The 17,851-nt window shown below is 44.6% G+C and overlaps 1 protein-coding gene across 4 annotated transcripts in view; it reads left to right on the top strand.

Annotated features, from left to right (window-relative positions):
* Positions 1-9,923, top strand: part of GAPVD1 (GTPase activating protein and VPS9 domains 1) — a 29,402-nt gene extending 19,479 nt beyond the window's left edge. For all 4 annotated transcript variants that reach the window (XM_054848586.1, XM_054848582.1, XM_054848583.1 and 1 more), the window contains 11 exons: positions 118-205; positions 1,316-1,396; positions 2,043-2,165; positions 2,718-2,847; positions 3,244-3,353; positions 4,008-4,167; positions 4,645-4,832; positions 6,164-6,377; positions 6,974-7,046; positions 7,929-8,126; positions 8,808-9,923. In XM_054848586.1, the coding sequence (XP_054704561.1) occupies positions 118-205; positions 1,316-1,396; positions 2,043-2,165; positions 2,718-2,847; positions 3,244-3,353; positions 4,008-4,167; positions 4,645-4,832; positions 6,164-6,377; positions 6,974-7,046; positions 7,929-8,126; positions 8,808-8,948 (1,506 nt within the window). In that variant the 3' untranslated portion in view covers positions 8,949-9,923. The remainder of the gene's footprint in view (positions 1-117; positions 206-1,315; positions 1,397-2,042; positions 2,166-2,717; positions 2,848-3,243; positions 3,354-4,007; positions 4,168-4,644; positions 4,833-6,163; positions 6,378-6,973; positions 7,047-7,928; positions 8,127-8,807) is intronic.
* Positions 9,924-17,851: the final 7,928 nt, after the last annotated feature.

Here is a 17,851-nt window from a genome sequence, read left to right as displayed (position 1 = left end):
GTGGTCTGCTGTAGTTCTGGTTTTACAGTCATTGTAGCATAACCTGACGTCAAGGAGAAATTTTGTCTTTACACTTGATATGGTAGATGCTCAAATGTAGACTCTGCCCTTCTGCAGATTGAAGAACGAAAAGACAGTGATGATGAGAAGTCTGACAGAAACAAGCCCTGGTGGAGGAAACGTTTTGTGTCTGCCATGCCCAAAGGTAAGATCATGTCCCACTGGTTTTGGTACTTAAGTGAGATTGCACGCTGCCTTTATTAATATCTTTTAGTTACTTTTACGGAAAGTTATTACAGTTTACCTTTGAAAAGCTGACCAGACTGATGTAGATTTGTTACAGACTAATAGCTGTCCTATTTAATTTTGAGAAATAAAGGATTCTTATTTATAAAATTGTGAGTGTTGTAGTAAAGAGAGAATTATTGAAACACAAAGTATGCAGTACCTATGGATGTGCGTAAGCTGAAAGGAATTTGGTTAGGCATTGTGTTACCCGAATCGTTCGGTAACCTTGGAATCCTTATGTGAGGCAAATCATTTCGTAGTTGTATGGTATTAACTTCATTGCAGCTTCACTGAGAACTAGTCTTAATTCTCTACACATGGTAGCGTGCTAGTTGAAGGATATTGCTAACTTATGATATCTCTTGTAACACGGCAAGAGTGGAAATTAGACTTTGGCTATTTACAAAGTAAAGCTTGTTCAAGATAATATTTGGCTTTCATGCTGTGAATAATGACAACTGGGGATGGAACGGTGCCTGCAATATTAAATACCCTTGCCTTTTTTTAAAACAGACTTTCAGTTAGAAAAGAACCAACATAATTCTTGCAGTCTCTGTGTGACTTCAGATAACATTATAGTATTTTTAATACCACTTTGTTTGCTTTTTTGTTTCACAATGTGCTGTCTTTGCATCTTCTTCCTGAATTTACTAGTGGAAACAAGTTGCCAGAAAAGATTCGTGTCATTGTGACCAATATTTGAGTTAGGACTATTGGCTAAACTACACCGTAATTAAATGTGTAAATAAAAATGGGAAGCTACCTGACTCCCTTGGCTGGTGATTGCTAGAATGTACTGTACCTGGAAGGCAAAACTGTTCTGCCTGGCTCATGGTGGCATGTCTGTTAAAGGCAGAGCTTACTACATATTATCACAGTACAGTTCTGCTCCACCCTATATAGATAGACTTATGTTTTTATTGAAGTTTATTTGATGACAAACTTCTGCATTAGCCATTTTCTTAAAGTTTCTTCAATCTGGCCATTATCTCAGAATAGTCTTTGATAAGGTACCTTGCATTTTCAGCTCCTATTCCATTTAGAAAGAAAGAAAAACAAGAAAAGGACAAAGATGACATGGTGCCTGACAGATACTCAACACTTCAAGGTATGTGAATAATATCATCATAGTAATTTTCCCTTGTAACGTGCCCTCTAGTGTTCCAGAGTGCCCACCAGGTATCTATTTACAGAAAGGTATATGTTATTGTAGTTAATGTTCACAACTGGCTTTCTGAAAAAGAAAATGGATAAAGACTTCTTGCTTTGAAGACTGTTTTTAAATTGTCATGCTTCTGTCAACATGTATAGTACTGGATTCTCTTTTCACTTTTTTTTTCTTTCTCATTATAAAGCTCACGTCCTTATCATAGCTGAGCTGTAAGGATAGCTGCAGACACGTTCCTATAATAATTACTTAAGTACTAAATTAAACATGATTTGAACCTGGGTGTTTTAGTTTTCTGTTTGCCTAATCATTTCTAGAAGTCTTCAAACGTACAAGAACGATTTGTGTATACAGTATAAATACACTAAGGATCTGGCTTTATTTGTTCACTTTCACTGTATTTTTTTTTTCTGCTTTTGCTTCAGATTTTACAAATATATTTGAATTGTGGCTACATGGAACCCAAGCAGCTATTTGTTTCATGTGGCTAAAACCAGAGTCCAAATGCGTAGGCCTAAATTTTTGTATTTGCTTTCAGTTGGCGCAATACAAGGTTAACTCCTGTTGGTTTTAATGGTCTTTTCAGATGATCCCAGCCCAAGGCTCAGCGCACAGGCACAAGCTGCGGAGGACATTCTGGACAAATACAGGAATGCAATTAAGCGAACCAGTCCTAGTGAAGGAGCCATAGTAAACTATGACAGTGCAGGTAACAACCTGGCTTTTATAAACATCACCAACATATTTTCTCCTCCTTAAAGATAAAACACTTCGGTATTCTAGACAAATGTTAGTACTAACAGCTGAACAATGTGAGCTCTAAGCCAGGAGCGTTTTGTCAATAATCTGTGAGACAGTCCCTCAGAGACGGGGAATTAAATCAGTATTCCCAAGGACAGCTCTTTCATATTGCCATTGAGGTGCTTGGTTGTTAATAGCACATCTCTTAGCAGTTTGGGGTTTGGTTTTATTTGTTTGATTGTGGGGGAGGATTTGTTTGGTTTTGGTTTGTGGGGGTTTTTTTTAATGGATACTGAAGAATTATATTGCCTTCCAAAACAGATGCAGTTTCTTCTTAGTTATTTGTAGATTGTATATTTTTAATATAATTTTTTCATGTATTCACATATTTGCTGTCTCCATTCCCCCCCCTCCCCCTGCCCCAACGTTAGAATAACAAGAAGAAAATAGAGAATAATAGTCTAGTTTCTTCTTCCGGCTCCTCTCTTAAAGTGTAATGCTGTTTTTTTCATTTCCGTAGAGGCCATTGGGGATGGTGAGAGTATGCATGACTCTCCACGTGATGAGGCTTTGCAAAACATGTCTGCAGATGATCTCCCGGACTCTGCAAGTCAAGTAGCACAGCCACAAAGTTCTGCTTTCTCCTACAGGTAAATACATTTGCAGGTTTAATCTCACCTACAAAGTAGAATTAAAAGCTGAAGCCATGTGATTGGTTCCCACAAAAATCTTAATATGGGTCAACTGTAAACTTTTACGTGCTTTTAGTTTTAAGCATCTCAAACTGTCATATTCCCACTGATGAAGGGGGGGATATTGTAACCTGAGAGGACAGAGCAGTTCAGTGTTTAGGAAAATTCCTTTGAAACTGGTTTAGGTGCTCTATCAAAAGAACTGTTTTTCTAAAGTCTTGACAACGCTGGTATATTAAAATTATGTTAAATAACTTTTAGGCAATATTTAAAAACCAAAACAAACATACCACTGCTTATTGAAGAAGCAGACCTTGCAGCAACTTTGTTAAGAAAATATTTTTCCTCTTTAAGGGATGCGAAGAAGAAATTGAGATTGGCTCTTTGTTCAGCAGATTCTGTTGCCTTCCCGATGTTGACACATTCAACAAGGAATGGTCTACCAGATCACACAGACCCTGAAGGTAAATGTTCTTTATGCATACAGATATTTTGTATTGTACGTGTCACTTCTTTCCCCCATCTAATGGCACTTGTACTGCACCATTTATGGTAACTTGCTTAAAAAAAAAAAAAAACCAAACCAAACTTGCTTGACATAGATATAGAGAGCATAGGCTGCATTTTGCCCCCCAAATTGTTTTCTTTCTTACTCCATAAACAAGCCTGCCAACTAAATCTGGTCTAACTTTTTTTGTAATGAAGCACCTCAGAGTGCAGGCAGAGCCTGAAGCTGTAGAATAGACTCCCAAAATACATGCACTGTTGGGAATTGTGCTACAGTCACTCAGTCTTTACATTGACTTAGTATATATGTGTTTGCATCCTTCCATTCATTCTAGGTTTATTTGCAGACAGGTGAATTTGTCACCTTATTTGGTCCTCTTTGCATTTCGGAATGGTTCTAAGGACTAAATAAGATAGTGATATGAAAACTTATCCCTTGCTAGCTGGAAAATTCAAAAAGACTTGTTAAATTGTTCTTAAAGTAAGACTTATTGCCTAATACACAGAGGTTTTGTTTTAAACAGTTACATGTTTCCCATATTCAAAACCAGTATTATTTTCATCCTGCCTACATTTCTTTTCCTTAATAATTTTCCTTTGTTCTTTATTAGATAACGAAATTGTGTGCTTCTTGAAAGTTCAGCTAGCTGAAGCTATTAACCTCCAAGACAAGAACTTGATGGCCCAGCTGCAAGAGACGATGCGATGTGTAAGCCGCTTTGATAACAGGACTTGTCGAAAGCTGCTGGCATCTATTGCAGAGGACTATAGGTAGTTTGTTCAGTATCTTACTATGAATGGGTTTCCAATGTGTATTTTTACTCACTAGCAGATTGGGAAGATCCCTTTTGGTTTAAATTGTATTTTACCAAATCAGGTTATTACATCTCTGCTTCCCCACAAAATGATGAAATTGTCTCACCTGTCTGCGAATGGCTTAAAAAAGCTTGGACCTCAAGTCAGTCCAGATGGTAATAAACTCAGGTTAAATCAATTTGTGGGTAATGCTCAGCTCTAACAAACACAAGATGCTGTTTGGAATTTGCTTTAGTCTTGCATCCTGGAGTGCTGCAAGGGCAGTAAATTCAATCAGAGAAATCTGTATAAGACAGAACTTCCTAATTCAAGTGTTATCTTTGTTTTAAAAACAACAGGTTGAAGATTCCTCTTGCACTACAACTTAACAGTTTATAAAGCTATTAGCCTCTATCTTTATTATGAATCTAATGACAGCATTCTTTATTTTAGGAAAAGAGCTCCATATATCGCTTACTTAACTCGATGTCGCCAAGGCCTGCAAACGACACAAGCGCACTTGGAAAGGCTGCTGCAAAGAGTTCTGCGAGATAAAGAAGTGGCCAACAGATACTTCACTACAGTATGTGTGAGGTTACTGCTAGAGAGCAAAGAAAAGAAAATAAGGGAGTTTATTCAAGGTAGGATTAATGCAGACCGTGCAATGTTTATATTCATTTACTCCATATTTAGATGCTGACTTGGGTTAATGTTTTAAAATACAACTTCTGATCCGAGGAGCCGATTCCTAAAACAGTTTCCATTTCAGCTGGTGAATTAATGGCTCAAATAGATTACTGTGACTTAGCAGTATGTTGTGGCAGCTAAGCCATGGTAACTGCATTTTTCATGGGCTAAGAGAATGAAGGTAATTTGACCTCACTTGGCCTAAAAAGTTCTGCTAAATCATATTATCTAGCATCTACCCCATGGAAGAAGCATGAATATTATTAATTATTTTAGATCTGCTGATAAATGATAAATTAAGTCGCAGCATTCAGTCCTCAGTACAGAACCTGTGGTTGTACCTAGGGCAATAGTAGTAGTATGATATCAAAAATATCATAGCATAAAGGATATTGGCACCAGGAAGACAGCTCTCAAAACAGAGTCACTTAGAAATAGTTTATTTTATGTTATCTATGCACATACCTGACTTAATGAAGTAGATAAGAAATTTGGAGTCAGTTCTTGCTCCTGGAGCATATAGTGCTGCATATTAAATGTGCCTGAATAGGCTGGAATTAATACGAGAACTTACATCTACTGAGATTAAAGTTCTGGTATTCAGTGACCCAGGAAGGCGTTAAAGCCCTTTTACTGGACAGAGAGGAGACAGCTATTTCTGTATGATCTAAAAGAGAAATTGGCAACTGTGGCATTTAGGCTGCTGGCAGATGTGAGTGGCAGTTGTCTTCTGGTGCAGAGTGCTATAAATATGAAGCCAATGAACGGCCAGTGATTTGGTCATGCTGCATCACTCATTCTGTATTTTGTAGATAAGTATGAATTTTGCAGCTATGCATACTTAATAAAGGTAGGGGTAGGAAATGGTACACGTGGGTTTTCTTGATATTCCCCTGCCCCCTCTTCCAGCATCTGACAACTTTGCGTGTGCTGGTTCCTACCAGCGACTGCTCTAGTCAATTGTTCTAGGTGTTATCTCTGTGGGTGGCTGGAAAGAAGGCATAAGAACTGGTACTGCAGACGAAGTGATTAACACAGTATCAAGTAGAGTATTTTGACCATATGCTTTGCTAAATGTGTTCTATATGCTTTTCCTTTAATTAATCCATTTACTTCAAGTGTTCCTGCTTGTATTTCCCTTACCAGGGTGTGGGCAAAATGAAGCCTCAGTGCTGCCCGGCAAGAAGTCTGAAGTAGATTCTGGGCTCTTCTTTCCAGAAAAACCTATCAGAAATAATGTTTTTTTACTTAACTGCACATTCTCTCTCTTTTTACTTTTTACCAGATTTCCAGAAACTCACAGCAGCAGATGATAAAACAGCCCAAGTTGAGGATTTTCTTCAGTTCTTATATGGGGCTATGGCTCAAGATGCCATATGGCAGAATGCCAGTGAAGAACAGCTTCAAGATGCACAATTAGCTATAGAACGCAGTGTGATGAATCGTATTTTCAAACTTGCGTTCTACCCTAATCAGGATGGAGATATTTTGCGTGACCAGTAAGTTAATGTAATTGGAAGTACCTGGTTTCTCTTTTGCAGTTGGTGCAGATGGAAGCTATGCAGTCTTCACATGCCAGACTTGACTAAGTTAGCCATGCCATACAAACTCGTGTTTTCTTTCAGAATGTTTTATGAAAGAACAATGAAGTGCTTTAGCATTATGTGCAAAAGTTTGTGTTTGCAACAAACTGCTAGAACAGAATAAAAATGTAGATGTAATGACTTGGGATACAAACTTCCAGATCTGCAAGTGGGTATGCTGAGAAGAATGATCAAAATCTGCTTCAGGACCCACTCCTTCCGTGTTCTCTTTTGGTACAGTATTTTTCATGCATTTGGGGTTTTTGGTTTTTGTGTTTTAGAACATACGCTGTCTGAACACTGTACTGGCTGTGTGGTTGTACTCCGCTGTATGGCAAAATCCTCTGCAGTTCTTATTGGCCTGATGTCCATTGGTTGTAGGACTATCATGATTATATGGATTCCTGAAGATCTCTCTTGTAGTATCAAACGTAAAACTAGGGGGAAGCCCCAGGAGACTGTTGGCTGGCTGCTGCTTACTTCTCACTCTTGTTTTTTGTTTTTGTTTTCAGGGTCCTTCATGAGCACATACAGAGGTTATCTAAAGTAGTGACTGCAAACCACAAAGCACTTCAGATACCTGAGGTAACAACAACTCCTTTCCTTCACTTTTGTATGTGTGTTGGGGTGCTTGGTTTTGATTGTGTTTGGGATGGGGAGAGAGTTGTTTTGTTTTACACTTAGAAGCGTTGCTTTTCTATCTGTGACAGCTGAAATATCCTGCAGGAAAAGCATGCCGTGTCTATGCTTTGGTATCTTCTGCTGACTGATCCTTCCAAATTTTTTTTTTTCTGATTTTGCCACCTCTATCCTGATAGTAAGATTTAAGAACTAATACTACATTATGCTAAGATACAGTAGCTTTCTGATAATTTGCTTCAAAAGACAAGATTTGAATCCTTTATGCTTCTCATGTGATTCATATGCCATAGCTGTGGTTTACAGCTGTCAAGTTAACTTTCTGAACTAGCCAGAATTAGTGGGACCTTGCAGATCTGTGAAAATGCCCAGTGCTTTCACTTTTCTCATGGTGATTAGGAGAACTAAAAGCAGGGTGGTAGGCTTAAGAAATCTGTCAGAGGCTGGATGTTTGCAGCTTTCCTAGTTCTCAAGTTAGCATGTGAGCCATATGACTCAAAACGATGAGTGTTCATAAAGCTGCTGATACAGAAGACTAAGACATACAGCTCCACCTTCATTTGAAACAATGTCTTGGAGAAGTCAGGGAGAACTACAGGCTAATTATGTTAGTTGCACAGAGAGTGCTGGCTCCTTGTAATTTTTTATTATAACACAGCAGGAAGCCACCTTTGTTGGGAGTGTAGTGTAACCACCTTGACTTAAAACTTCCCATTTCTCTGGAGCTTTGCTTCTGCCTGCAAGTCTCTGGTTCTTCAGATCCTCTGCGGTGCACAGTAGTAGCTTGGACAAACAAAAACTGGCAGTATGTTGGGGTTTTTTTCCTAGGTATATCTCCGGGAGGCACCATGGCCATCTGCACAGTCTGAAATCCGCACAATAAGCGCTTATAAAACCCCCCGAGACAAAGTACAGTGTATCCTGCGAATGTGTTCAACCATCATGAACCTGCTTAGTCTGGCAAATGAGGATTCAGTACCTGGGGCAGATGATTTTGTTCCTGTTCTGGTCTTTGTCCTCATAAAGGTGAGTTCTTCTGCAAAGATCACAAACCCCAGCTAATTCTTCTAATAAACAAGCAAATTTGAGGAAGAAGAATAATGCACTTGGATAACTGGGAGCATGCTAGACTCAAAACCAGATCTAATTCAGCAGTTTTAAATAGAAACATCAGCAGTGTGGTCACAGTTACGGTTTTTCAATCCAAGCAAACTTTGCATTTGGAACCAAGGAAATAGGGGTGCAGGTGTCTCCACCAGCATCTGTCATCTATGCTTGCTTAATGTTGTCCTCTTTCAGGATCAAGGTCCACACTAGGACTGACCTGCATTGTGTTCCTGACCTTTTTTGACTTACGAGTATTTGGGGAATGGTCTGTGATATCAAAGATGCCAAAACAATAGGCTTTTCCACGTGTTGAAATCCTTGATGACTTTTATAGGTTCTGCCAGTATCACCCTTCTTTCTATTGACCTGCTAGTCATTTTTCCCTGTTGGAAAAATGCTCCTTCCATCAAGTCTGATGCATTCTGAGTGTGCGAAATGGGTAAACGCTCACTACCCTACAGATACGTTACATAATCATGTATTATGAATGTGTGAGGATCACCTTACAAATAGAATAGTATTTCTCTTCTATATCCTGTAATGTTTTATGTTTAGCTTTGCAAACAAGCTGTGAGTATCTCTTTCTTCTTTAACCCTCAGGCAAATCCACCTTGCTTGCTGTCCACTGTTCAGTACATTAGTAGTTTCTATGCCAACTGCTTATCTGGAGAAGAATCATACTGGTGGATGCAGTTCACAGCAGCAGTTGAATTCATTAAAACTATTGATGAACGCAAGTAACGCAAACAGCACATGTATGGGCAGACTGTTAGCAGAAGAAGAGTATATAAGAATGTACAACAGCTGCAAAAGCTGAAGAAGAGACTTTTCTTGTATAATACTGTACAGAACTGAGGCATTTTAAAACACACCTTTACTAATCAAATTAATTTAACAAATCTTCCTCTTCTCTTTTGGTTGCGTTTTTCTCCCCTATAGATACTGGCACTGCAAAAGGGACCACAGTTTTCAGGTATTTTGGAATCTCAAAACATGCAGAAACTTCTTCATGCTTTTCCCACCACCCCTCTTTCTGAACTCTTGCTCACAAGAATAATTCACTTCATTTAATTTCTGATACAAAACTGAAACAAGAATAATCAGGGCAACCACTTAGTATACTTTCTAGCTTAATACACCTTTTATTAATAAAACACCAGCCACACTGAAAGTTTGTAGTAGCTGACATTAGTTATCAATTGTATTTCACCTAAATTTAAAATCCAAGAGGACAGTGTAAATATTATATACCTATATTTAATGCGTTGCAATTATCTTTGGACTCATTATCCTTTGAATAAACAAGCAAAAGCCTCTCTGACCTCTAACAGGTTGTGACATACTGTGTTTTGGTAATGAAAGGACTTCCTCAAAAGGCTAAGATAAAAAAAAGGGCAAACTTAACTATTTATTAAAATGTAATTAAGATTACTGAAATTTCTAAAACTGGAATTTATAATAGACAGGGCTTATTAGATAGCTAAACACTTTTTGGCTAGGGCATTAGGGTGTTATAAAGGTTTGGATATATGGAGGAGAGGGACTGTAAGTTACAATAGATAAGTCTAATATAAAAAATGGGAAATAAAATACCTTACTGTAATATTTTTTCTGAAATATTGTGTATACTGTACAAACCCCAAACAGAGATCCTTAACAGAACCTTGGACTGTAATATATATTTTGATTAGTGACATTAAATACATATGCCAGGGGTTTCAGTGAATGTTTTTACTAAATGTTCTTCGTGTTGTCTGCTATGCAGCAGTGCAAGTTTTACTGTTCATATAAAATATTTTAAAATATAACACTGTTCTTTATGAAACATATCATGACATCAGTTCAGGGTGTTTTATAGATTTCTCACCCCACCTTTCCCTTAAACTGACAATTACCAATTTAAAGAAGTTTTTATGCACAACACCACATGGGTTTTTCATGAGTGAAATGGTCTGAGTGATGGCCAGAGGTTGTTATCTGTATATAAGCACTTGCTGTTCTTTTTTAGCTAGAATTACAGTGAAAAAGGACAGCGAGCATCTAACTTTTTCATGTCAGTATTATTTCTTGCTCTTCCCAGAGTGTTTGTTGCACTTCTGACAGAGGGATGTGTTAAGACTTGGTGTCTGTGAGTGGTAAAGAAAACAAAATCTTTCTCATGTTCTTTTCAAAATACAATTGATTTTTTAAAATTTGGGGGGGGGTGCATTTTGATGATTAAAACCTGTAAGCAACTAGTACTTGGGAAGATCATTTGGCTAACTGAAATTAGAGCAATTTATGTAACGTACCAAGTGCTTGATTTGGCTGTGCTACTTGTCAAGGCATAATTAAAGAAACTTACTGTCTAGGAGTCTAATATGTAATCCAGTATAGCGGTTTCTGCCAAACTAATCACAGGTGAGAGGGTGGGACAGTAACTTTTTTCTTTTATTTATAGCCTTTCTCTTCTATTAGAGGCTTGGTTGTGTGGAGGAGTAATACTCAGTAGAAACAAAATTCTTCTGATCTGCCTTATTGTGGTAACTCAGTCTGTGTAGCATTGCAATATTCTAGTTATTTAGCCTTGATGGGGTTTTGGTGCTGAACACGTAACTTAATATTGCAAGCACAGCCCTGACCAATAACACTCAGCAGCGAAGCACAAATATGCCCTTGAAGATATGGCCAGATCATATCTAAAAGCAATATAAATTTATTTATATTGAAGTGTCCTGTAATATTTAATTATTACTTGAATATATGAGATGTTAAGACCGATATATGAAAGTTCTTTTAGTCCTGCGGTTTGGGTTTTAGTCGAGGAGAGTATTTGTACAATCCTTAAAGAAGGCACAAAGACACTTAAGTTGGTGATTACCCTGCACGTTGCTTCTGTTTGCAAACTTGGTGAGCAGGATTTGATCAGCACCATCAGGTCTTTCAGGTTCGCTCTCCTTTGTGGAAGGGGCAAGAACCATTTCCTTCACAATTTTTATCACTTTGTTTTTCTGCATAGAAAAACACTTAAAAGAAAAAGTACTGAATAGAAAAATACGTAAAAGAACTGGAGTCTTTTTTATTATTATTTAGTTCTTTTAAAACCAGTAAGTGTTTCAATGAGCCCCAGATGAGCTGAGAGTCTTCACAGCAAGGTGGTCCTTTGCTTCTTTTTTTTCCAACCTACTCTGAAAGTCCTTTATATAGTCTTGATAGGTGTAGTTAGAGAATTAGGCTTTCCAAAGAATTAAAAACCTTCCTGTAATACCCTCTTACTATTTTCTCCTGGCGTCCTGTAACGTTTTGTTTTAAAATGATACATTACATGTGTAGGAAGTGACGTTGTTAGGTTTTGGTGTGCAATAGTAAAGGTGAAAAGACAGTGCATAAAGGACCAAAAGTAACAGAACTGTTGCCAATAGGTGCCAGCCAACCACGTACCTGTTGCTGAAAACTTGGTGCTTTCTGTTCATGAAGTGACTTCAACCACTGAGGGTGAAGGGAACGTTTTGGGGCAGGGGGTAGGTCGTTAGTAGCAGACTGCAGTCATGGACTTAAGGCTGGTCATTGACTTCAGCTGGTTGGGGGGTGTCTGGAGGAACTGCCAAATTAAAGGATGGCAGGGCTATGCTCGTTAATATTGCAGAGGTGGTATTTTCCTTTTTGTGTAGAGGAGTGAAAGGAAAGGGCTGGGTTTTTCATCCTTAGGAGATTCCTTTTTGCTCCTAACCCTACATGAGATTTCTCTCTGAAGCTTTTTTAAGTCCTCTTTAAGGAGAACTGGAACATGCATGGCCTATTAAGTATTTGAGTTTAAAAGTTTTTGTTTTGAAGACCTTATACTACCAAATGCTGAATGTAACTGCCATAAAATTCAGGAAAAAAAGCCACGAACGTGATCCTGTGTCCTGTAGGTGAGTTTCTGGTGAGCGCGGTGTTGGTTCGTATCACTTGAAAACGTTTATGTTCCGTTAAGCCAAATTCTCGCAGAAGTTTGACAACTCACTGCCATGGTGCGGGGGTTAGGCCAGACCAGGAGCTGCGGGAGGAGGCAGACCTGTTCCCCAGCAAAGCTTCAGGCAAGTGAAGCGTGTGTGTTTGGCACGAGCGTGACTTGTGCGGCCATGCTGCGGTACAGACTGTGCTGCCTTCGGCTGGCAGCGTAACGGGAGAGCTGGGGCAGCAGGAAAGCGGTGGGCAAGGACGGGGAAGGATACTGCTGTTTGGGTAACAGCTGGTGACTTGGTTGAGCCTGTACTACTTGAGAATTAATCTCTGCTGAGTTAGTAGTGTGTGTTCTGTACCTTTTAATTGTGCTTTACCTCTATTTAAAAGCTTTGTACTGCCTCTCCTCTTTGAAACTGGTAAAGCCTTTATAAATCTAAATTAATGAGCTTGCACAATCTTGTATACAGGAAACCCATATTGTCTCTAACGTGATTATTAATGTATTATTCTGTAAAAACTGATTAAAAGGAGAGCAGTTTAACCGCTTGGGTTTCATGTTTCTGCCTTGTTCCAACACCATCAGCAGTTGTGCTGGAGATGGCGTTGCAAGCGTGAACAGCTTACCACTAACTTTGCATGGTCCCCCCCCCCCCCCCCCTTTTTTTTTTCACGCATGCACCAACAACTCATGAGGAGCGGACAGTGGCAAAAAAGAAACAAGATCCAGTTAATGGCAGAGGACACACGGAGGAGTTGGCTGCTTAACACAGAGCTTTTCGGTTATTTTATTCACATCAGCTACACAACAGTGGGATCTCGGCAACTGCCACGTATCCGTCCCGGTCCCGCCACGTCGCCCACCCCCCAAATGGGGCGGGTGGGCGACGCGGCGGGACCGGGACGGATACGTGGCAGTGGCGTGGTGCTGCTGTAAGTTCGGTCCCTGCAGTGTTATTGACCTTGATTCTCTCTCATTTGCATCCAGCATTTTTCATCCTCTGGAATATGGTGTTTGGGGACCTTTCCATCATTAAGTGGATTTACAGCAATTTCCTTATGTGTTTTCTCCAAGGGATTCTGTTATGAGAGGCACATTAAATCTCCATTAATACCTCATTATCCGACTGATAAGATTACCATGATAATGAGGCAGAAATTCTAATTGTTTCACTTCTTATTGTGCCTTTCATTAAATCATATACCTGGAAGTTGCTGTCGGAGAGGGGAGCTCCAGCCTGCAGACCTCAGGCGGTGAACCCCCGCCTGTGCACCCTGCTCCTGTCCCCTGGTGTTTGAGGGGTGCTGGGACGTGCCAGCCTTTCTCCTGCCACGGCTGCTCCTCCGTGGCCACGCTACCACGAGGGCTTCCAGGGGCTCCGGGGCCTTGCTGGGGAACGGGTTTTTGGGGAGAGCACTGTCTCGCACAGCCCCATGCCATGGTTTTACACAGTCGCTGGCTCCTGAGGGCGTTTAAGCGCAGGGGTGTGCAGCCTCCTTCGGAGCTGTTACAGCCCATCAGGTCAATGATCCATGAACTAAAAAGTCTCTAAGCAGGAGCAATTATTGTCTATCATGTGTCAAAGGCACCCGTATTGACCCCGATAGATGGAGCCATTATGGCCTGTTGAGTCAACGATCCATGAACAGGGAGTCCCCAGGAGCAGAGGTCTTGACTTGCCATGCCAGCACCATCGTGGCTGTCCTCTCCCTCGCTGAGGGACATGCTGGGTGCCGGGCTGGACACCAAATTGGGGTGTGGGCAGCAGGGTGCTGCCAGCTACCGCATCCTGTGCTCGCCATAGTGCAGGGCACCAGGGCCAGCCCCGAGCTGGGGTGGGGGACAGCCCCCCTGGCCCCGAGGTTCCCAAAGGGACGGTCTCCATCCACAACGGCCCTCCTGCTGCACCGGGGCATGTGCAGGGGTCCCCTGTGACCAGCACCACCGGGGCTCTGGCTCCGGGAGGGTGACACCTTTGTGGGGTTGTGTAGGTCACACGCTGCTGGTGACAGCCCCTGCCTTGTCCTGGCCAGGAGCCCATGGCTGACGTCACTGGGAAACGCTGCGGGGGCCCCGCTTGGCACCGGATCCAGCTCCAGATCTGCCACCTCCTTACGGGGCTCCGAGCCATCCCCGTGAACAGCTCTGTTCCTCGGGCTCGGCTTATGGCTGGGTAGCAGAGCCCACGGTGGATGGCACCTCTGCCCTGCGGGGCAGGGAGCCACCAGGATGACAATTGTGGGAGCCCCTGATTTCGGCACGGCAGTGGCGGTGGGCACGGAGCCAGAGCCGGGGCACAGGCAGCGTTGTGCCGCCCCGAGGGGAGATGGAGCCGGGGCCCTGGCACCCGTCCTGCTATCGGGGCTCCTGGGGTCCGGATCTGCTGCAGAAAATGTTATCCTGCACAAGTGGACTTCGTTAGGCTCCTCCTGCACTAACGAGGCGATGTCTCCATAGTAACTGGCACATTTGGAGGGCAGGAGGCGCGGGGGGACGGGAGACAAAGCCTGTGCGGGAGCGGCAGGCAGACCCACGGCACGGCTCGCTGGCACCCCACAGCCCACGGCGCACCCCTCCAGCACGTGGTGCTGCTCGGCTGGGAGCGAAGGCGATGCCCCCTCAGCCCCGCCGGCAGCCGTGCAGCACCCGCTCCGGCCCCGCTGGCTCTGCTGCTCCGTGAGGAGCCGGATACGGCCCTGCTGTGGCAGCAGCCCTGGTGCTCCTGGCAGCAACCGCTGTCCGTGTGTCACTCCTGTGGGGAGGGGCAGCTTTGGGCACCAGCCTGCCGAGCTGGAGCCGCTCCGGCGGCCGTGGCCGTGGGTCTGGGCCAGGGTGGCTGCGCGGTTCGGCAGCACCTGGGCCGGGCAGGTGTGTTGCGGGCAGTGGGTGCCCTGCCCGCTGCTGCCAGCCCTGCCGGCAGCGCAGCCACTTAACCACATCGCCAGCAGAGTCGTTGGGCTGGGGTTAATCAACATTCATTCATGTTTCCAAGTGTAAATTGAGCATTTGTTTAATTATGTGTAAGTAGCAATACATTCTGGCCATTATCTAAATCACTATTTTATTTCCTGGATGTGGTTTCATAATGCTGGGTTTGTGCTCCAGCCTCTGCATCATTAACAGAGAAGAGTTAATGAATATAAAAGCGTAAAGGCTAATTACACTTTAATTTACAATCATGGTCTCATTTTGGGACCACATGAAATCTGTTTTGAAAACAATTAAAAAAAAAAAAAGCCCAGTGAAGGTCTGGTGAGTCTAAGGGTTTTGGCACAAAGTGAGTGGTGCCGGTGGCCGCCAGGCCCGTTGCAGTGCGGCTGCTCGGTGCTGACGCCTCCCCTGCGGCCACGGCCCCACCGGGTAACTGCCCGGGCTGACGGCGGGACCCTGCCGGGGCCGGCGCTGCTGCGGTGATGGTGCTGAGGGATGGAAATTGGAGCCCAAGTGGAGAGCACAGTTCACCTGAAGGAGACAAAGATTTATTGGGCTGCAGATGTTGAAAGCAAAATTCAGCAAGACTGCTGACTCGAGCACTTTGCAATATTTACAATTACTGGGGAGCTAATGGCATGCTTTCCAGCGAGCAGGGCTCAGCAGGAGCAGGTACCGGTGCCCAGTCGTTACAGGGGGCACGGTATCTGAAATCAAAGCTTGTGGCGGGAGAGGCAATGGCAAGCGGTTTCAGGCTCTGTTTCTGCCGTGATGTCTGCGGGGTATCACTCTGAGCAGCGGAGGTTTGATAACCGCGGGTGCCACATTTGGTGTCGTGACAGCTCCCCACGGGCTGCGGCGGGGCAGAGCCCCCAGGATCTGTTCCCCACCACCGGCAGTCACCCATGGCAGAGACCGCAGCTTTGTCCGAGGAGCTTCCTGAGGCTCTGGGGACTCATCCTTGTCTGGTGCGCAGCCTCTACGGGCACTCGCACCAAAAGCAGGAGTGATGGCAGCTGCTGCGGGATGCTGAGCTCACTGCGGTGGAGGAGATGTTGGCTGTGCCGTTCTCTGCCTGGCGGCCGCTGGTGAATGCAGGTCCAGAGCGAAGCAAAGTGCTTGTTGAGTTGCTGCTCGGCTTTTCTGCCCGGGGCAGCAAATATGACAACAGCTGCTTCTGCTGCAGCCCAAACTGCGCTGTCTGCGACTGCATCCATCGTGGGTTCTGCCGCCCTCCGTACCCACTGCCTGCCCCCAGCCGGTGCCCTGCCACGGTGCTGCCGGCACCGGCAAGCGGTGGGACGGGTGCCAGCACTGCCCCGGCTGTCACAGGTGGTGCTGGGTCCAGGCCAGGGCAGGAACCATTCCCACTGACGTGGGATCGCCCTCCTGGCTCTGGCTGTGGGTTACGGGTGGGATTTTGGGGCTGCAGCGTCAGCTGGGCACGGCCGGTGCGGTGGGAGAGCAGGGCCTGGGGGAGCGGGGCTGGAGCATGTGGCTCGTGTACTGGTGAGCACGTGTGCACATGCATGTGTGCTCCTAGGCTTGCGATGGGAAAATATCTGTTTGTATTTCCTTTATTGTTCTGATTCCCTCAAAAATGAAATAAAAGCTGAGTGCTGACTGCAGGAGGGAGTGGTGGCCTCGGAGCGAGAGTCTCATTCTCTCCTCCGGGCTGGCTGCCTGCAGCCGGCAGAGGAAATAAATCTCCCCAAGAAAACCACTTTGCTCACACAATTTCAATCCAGCAGGGCATAGTGGCATCACTCACTTCTTGTTTTATTTAGCTGATAATCTTTTATTGGGCCAGTCGAGCCCTGTGGAAGCGCAATGCCTTTCCCGGGCTGCCGTGGGCACTCAGAGGCAGGAGCTCACCGAGCCGCCCCGGCTCTCGCAGGCAGCGGGGAGGGCAGCGGTGCCCGGCAGTAAATCCTCTGCCGTGGCCGAGCTCAGGCAGCACCGCGGCTGTGCCAGGACGTGCACCCCAGGTGAGTGGGTGCCCTGGGCTGTGGCCCTGCAGAAGCACCAAAGGTGCCCGCAGTTTTGCCCCCCCGTCCATGGCTGAGGACAGGACGTGTCCTTCTGCTCACCAGGTGTCTCTGAGGGTGGCTCAGGGCCATCTGCTCAGCGGGGTTTAGAGGACTCAGCACTCGTGGTGGCCCCAGGGGCTCTGCAAATGCCTCTCCCAGTGACGGATGTGCTGAGCCCAGGACAGGGGAGGCTCCTTCACTGGCGTGCACCATCACGGGCACCCAATCGCCCTTGCTGGGGACGTGGTGCTGGGGCTCTGCATCCCCCCGGGTCCACGCGCCCAGCAGTGTGAGCACATCCCTGCGCCGCTGCAGGCATCTGGGGGCACCTCACCTTTCCGTGCTAATGCAAGTGCTGTGCCACAGCCGAAACCGCGCGCGTCCCTCAGACAGGTTTGTCATCCGGCTTGTCACCAAGTGGCAAGGCCGTGTCACTAATGAACACATCCAGCAGACTGAGTGCCTGCAGTTGCTAATTGAAAGCATTCACAATTGGGAATTAATGTGGGTTAGGCACACTCCCTGCACTAATAAAGATTTGCCTTTCAAAACTCCACGTCTGCCAAGGCTGGCAGAGGAAGAACAGCCGCTGTGCCCTGTCCTGTGCTGGGGAGCAACCAGTGACACCAGGGCCGCCCAGGCCCCCGCAGCACTGTGCTCCCCATCGCTCCGGTCCCAGAGCTGCATCCCGAGCAGTTCAGGGTGACTGCGTCCCCGTGGGTCCTCCCGCAGTGGCGGCTTGGGACGTGTCGGCGTGG

This window comes from Grus americana, chromosome 20 (assembly GCF_028858705.1).
Source record: "Grus americana isolate bGruAme1 chromosome 20, bGruAme1.mat, whole genome shotgun sequence".
Taxonomy (NCBI): Eukaryota; Metazoa; Chordata; class Aves; order Gruiformes; family Gruidae; genus Grus; species Grus americana.
Note: the sequence above shows the minus strand (reverse complement) of the source record. Positions and strands in the feature narration are given on the sequence as shown.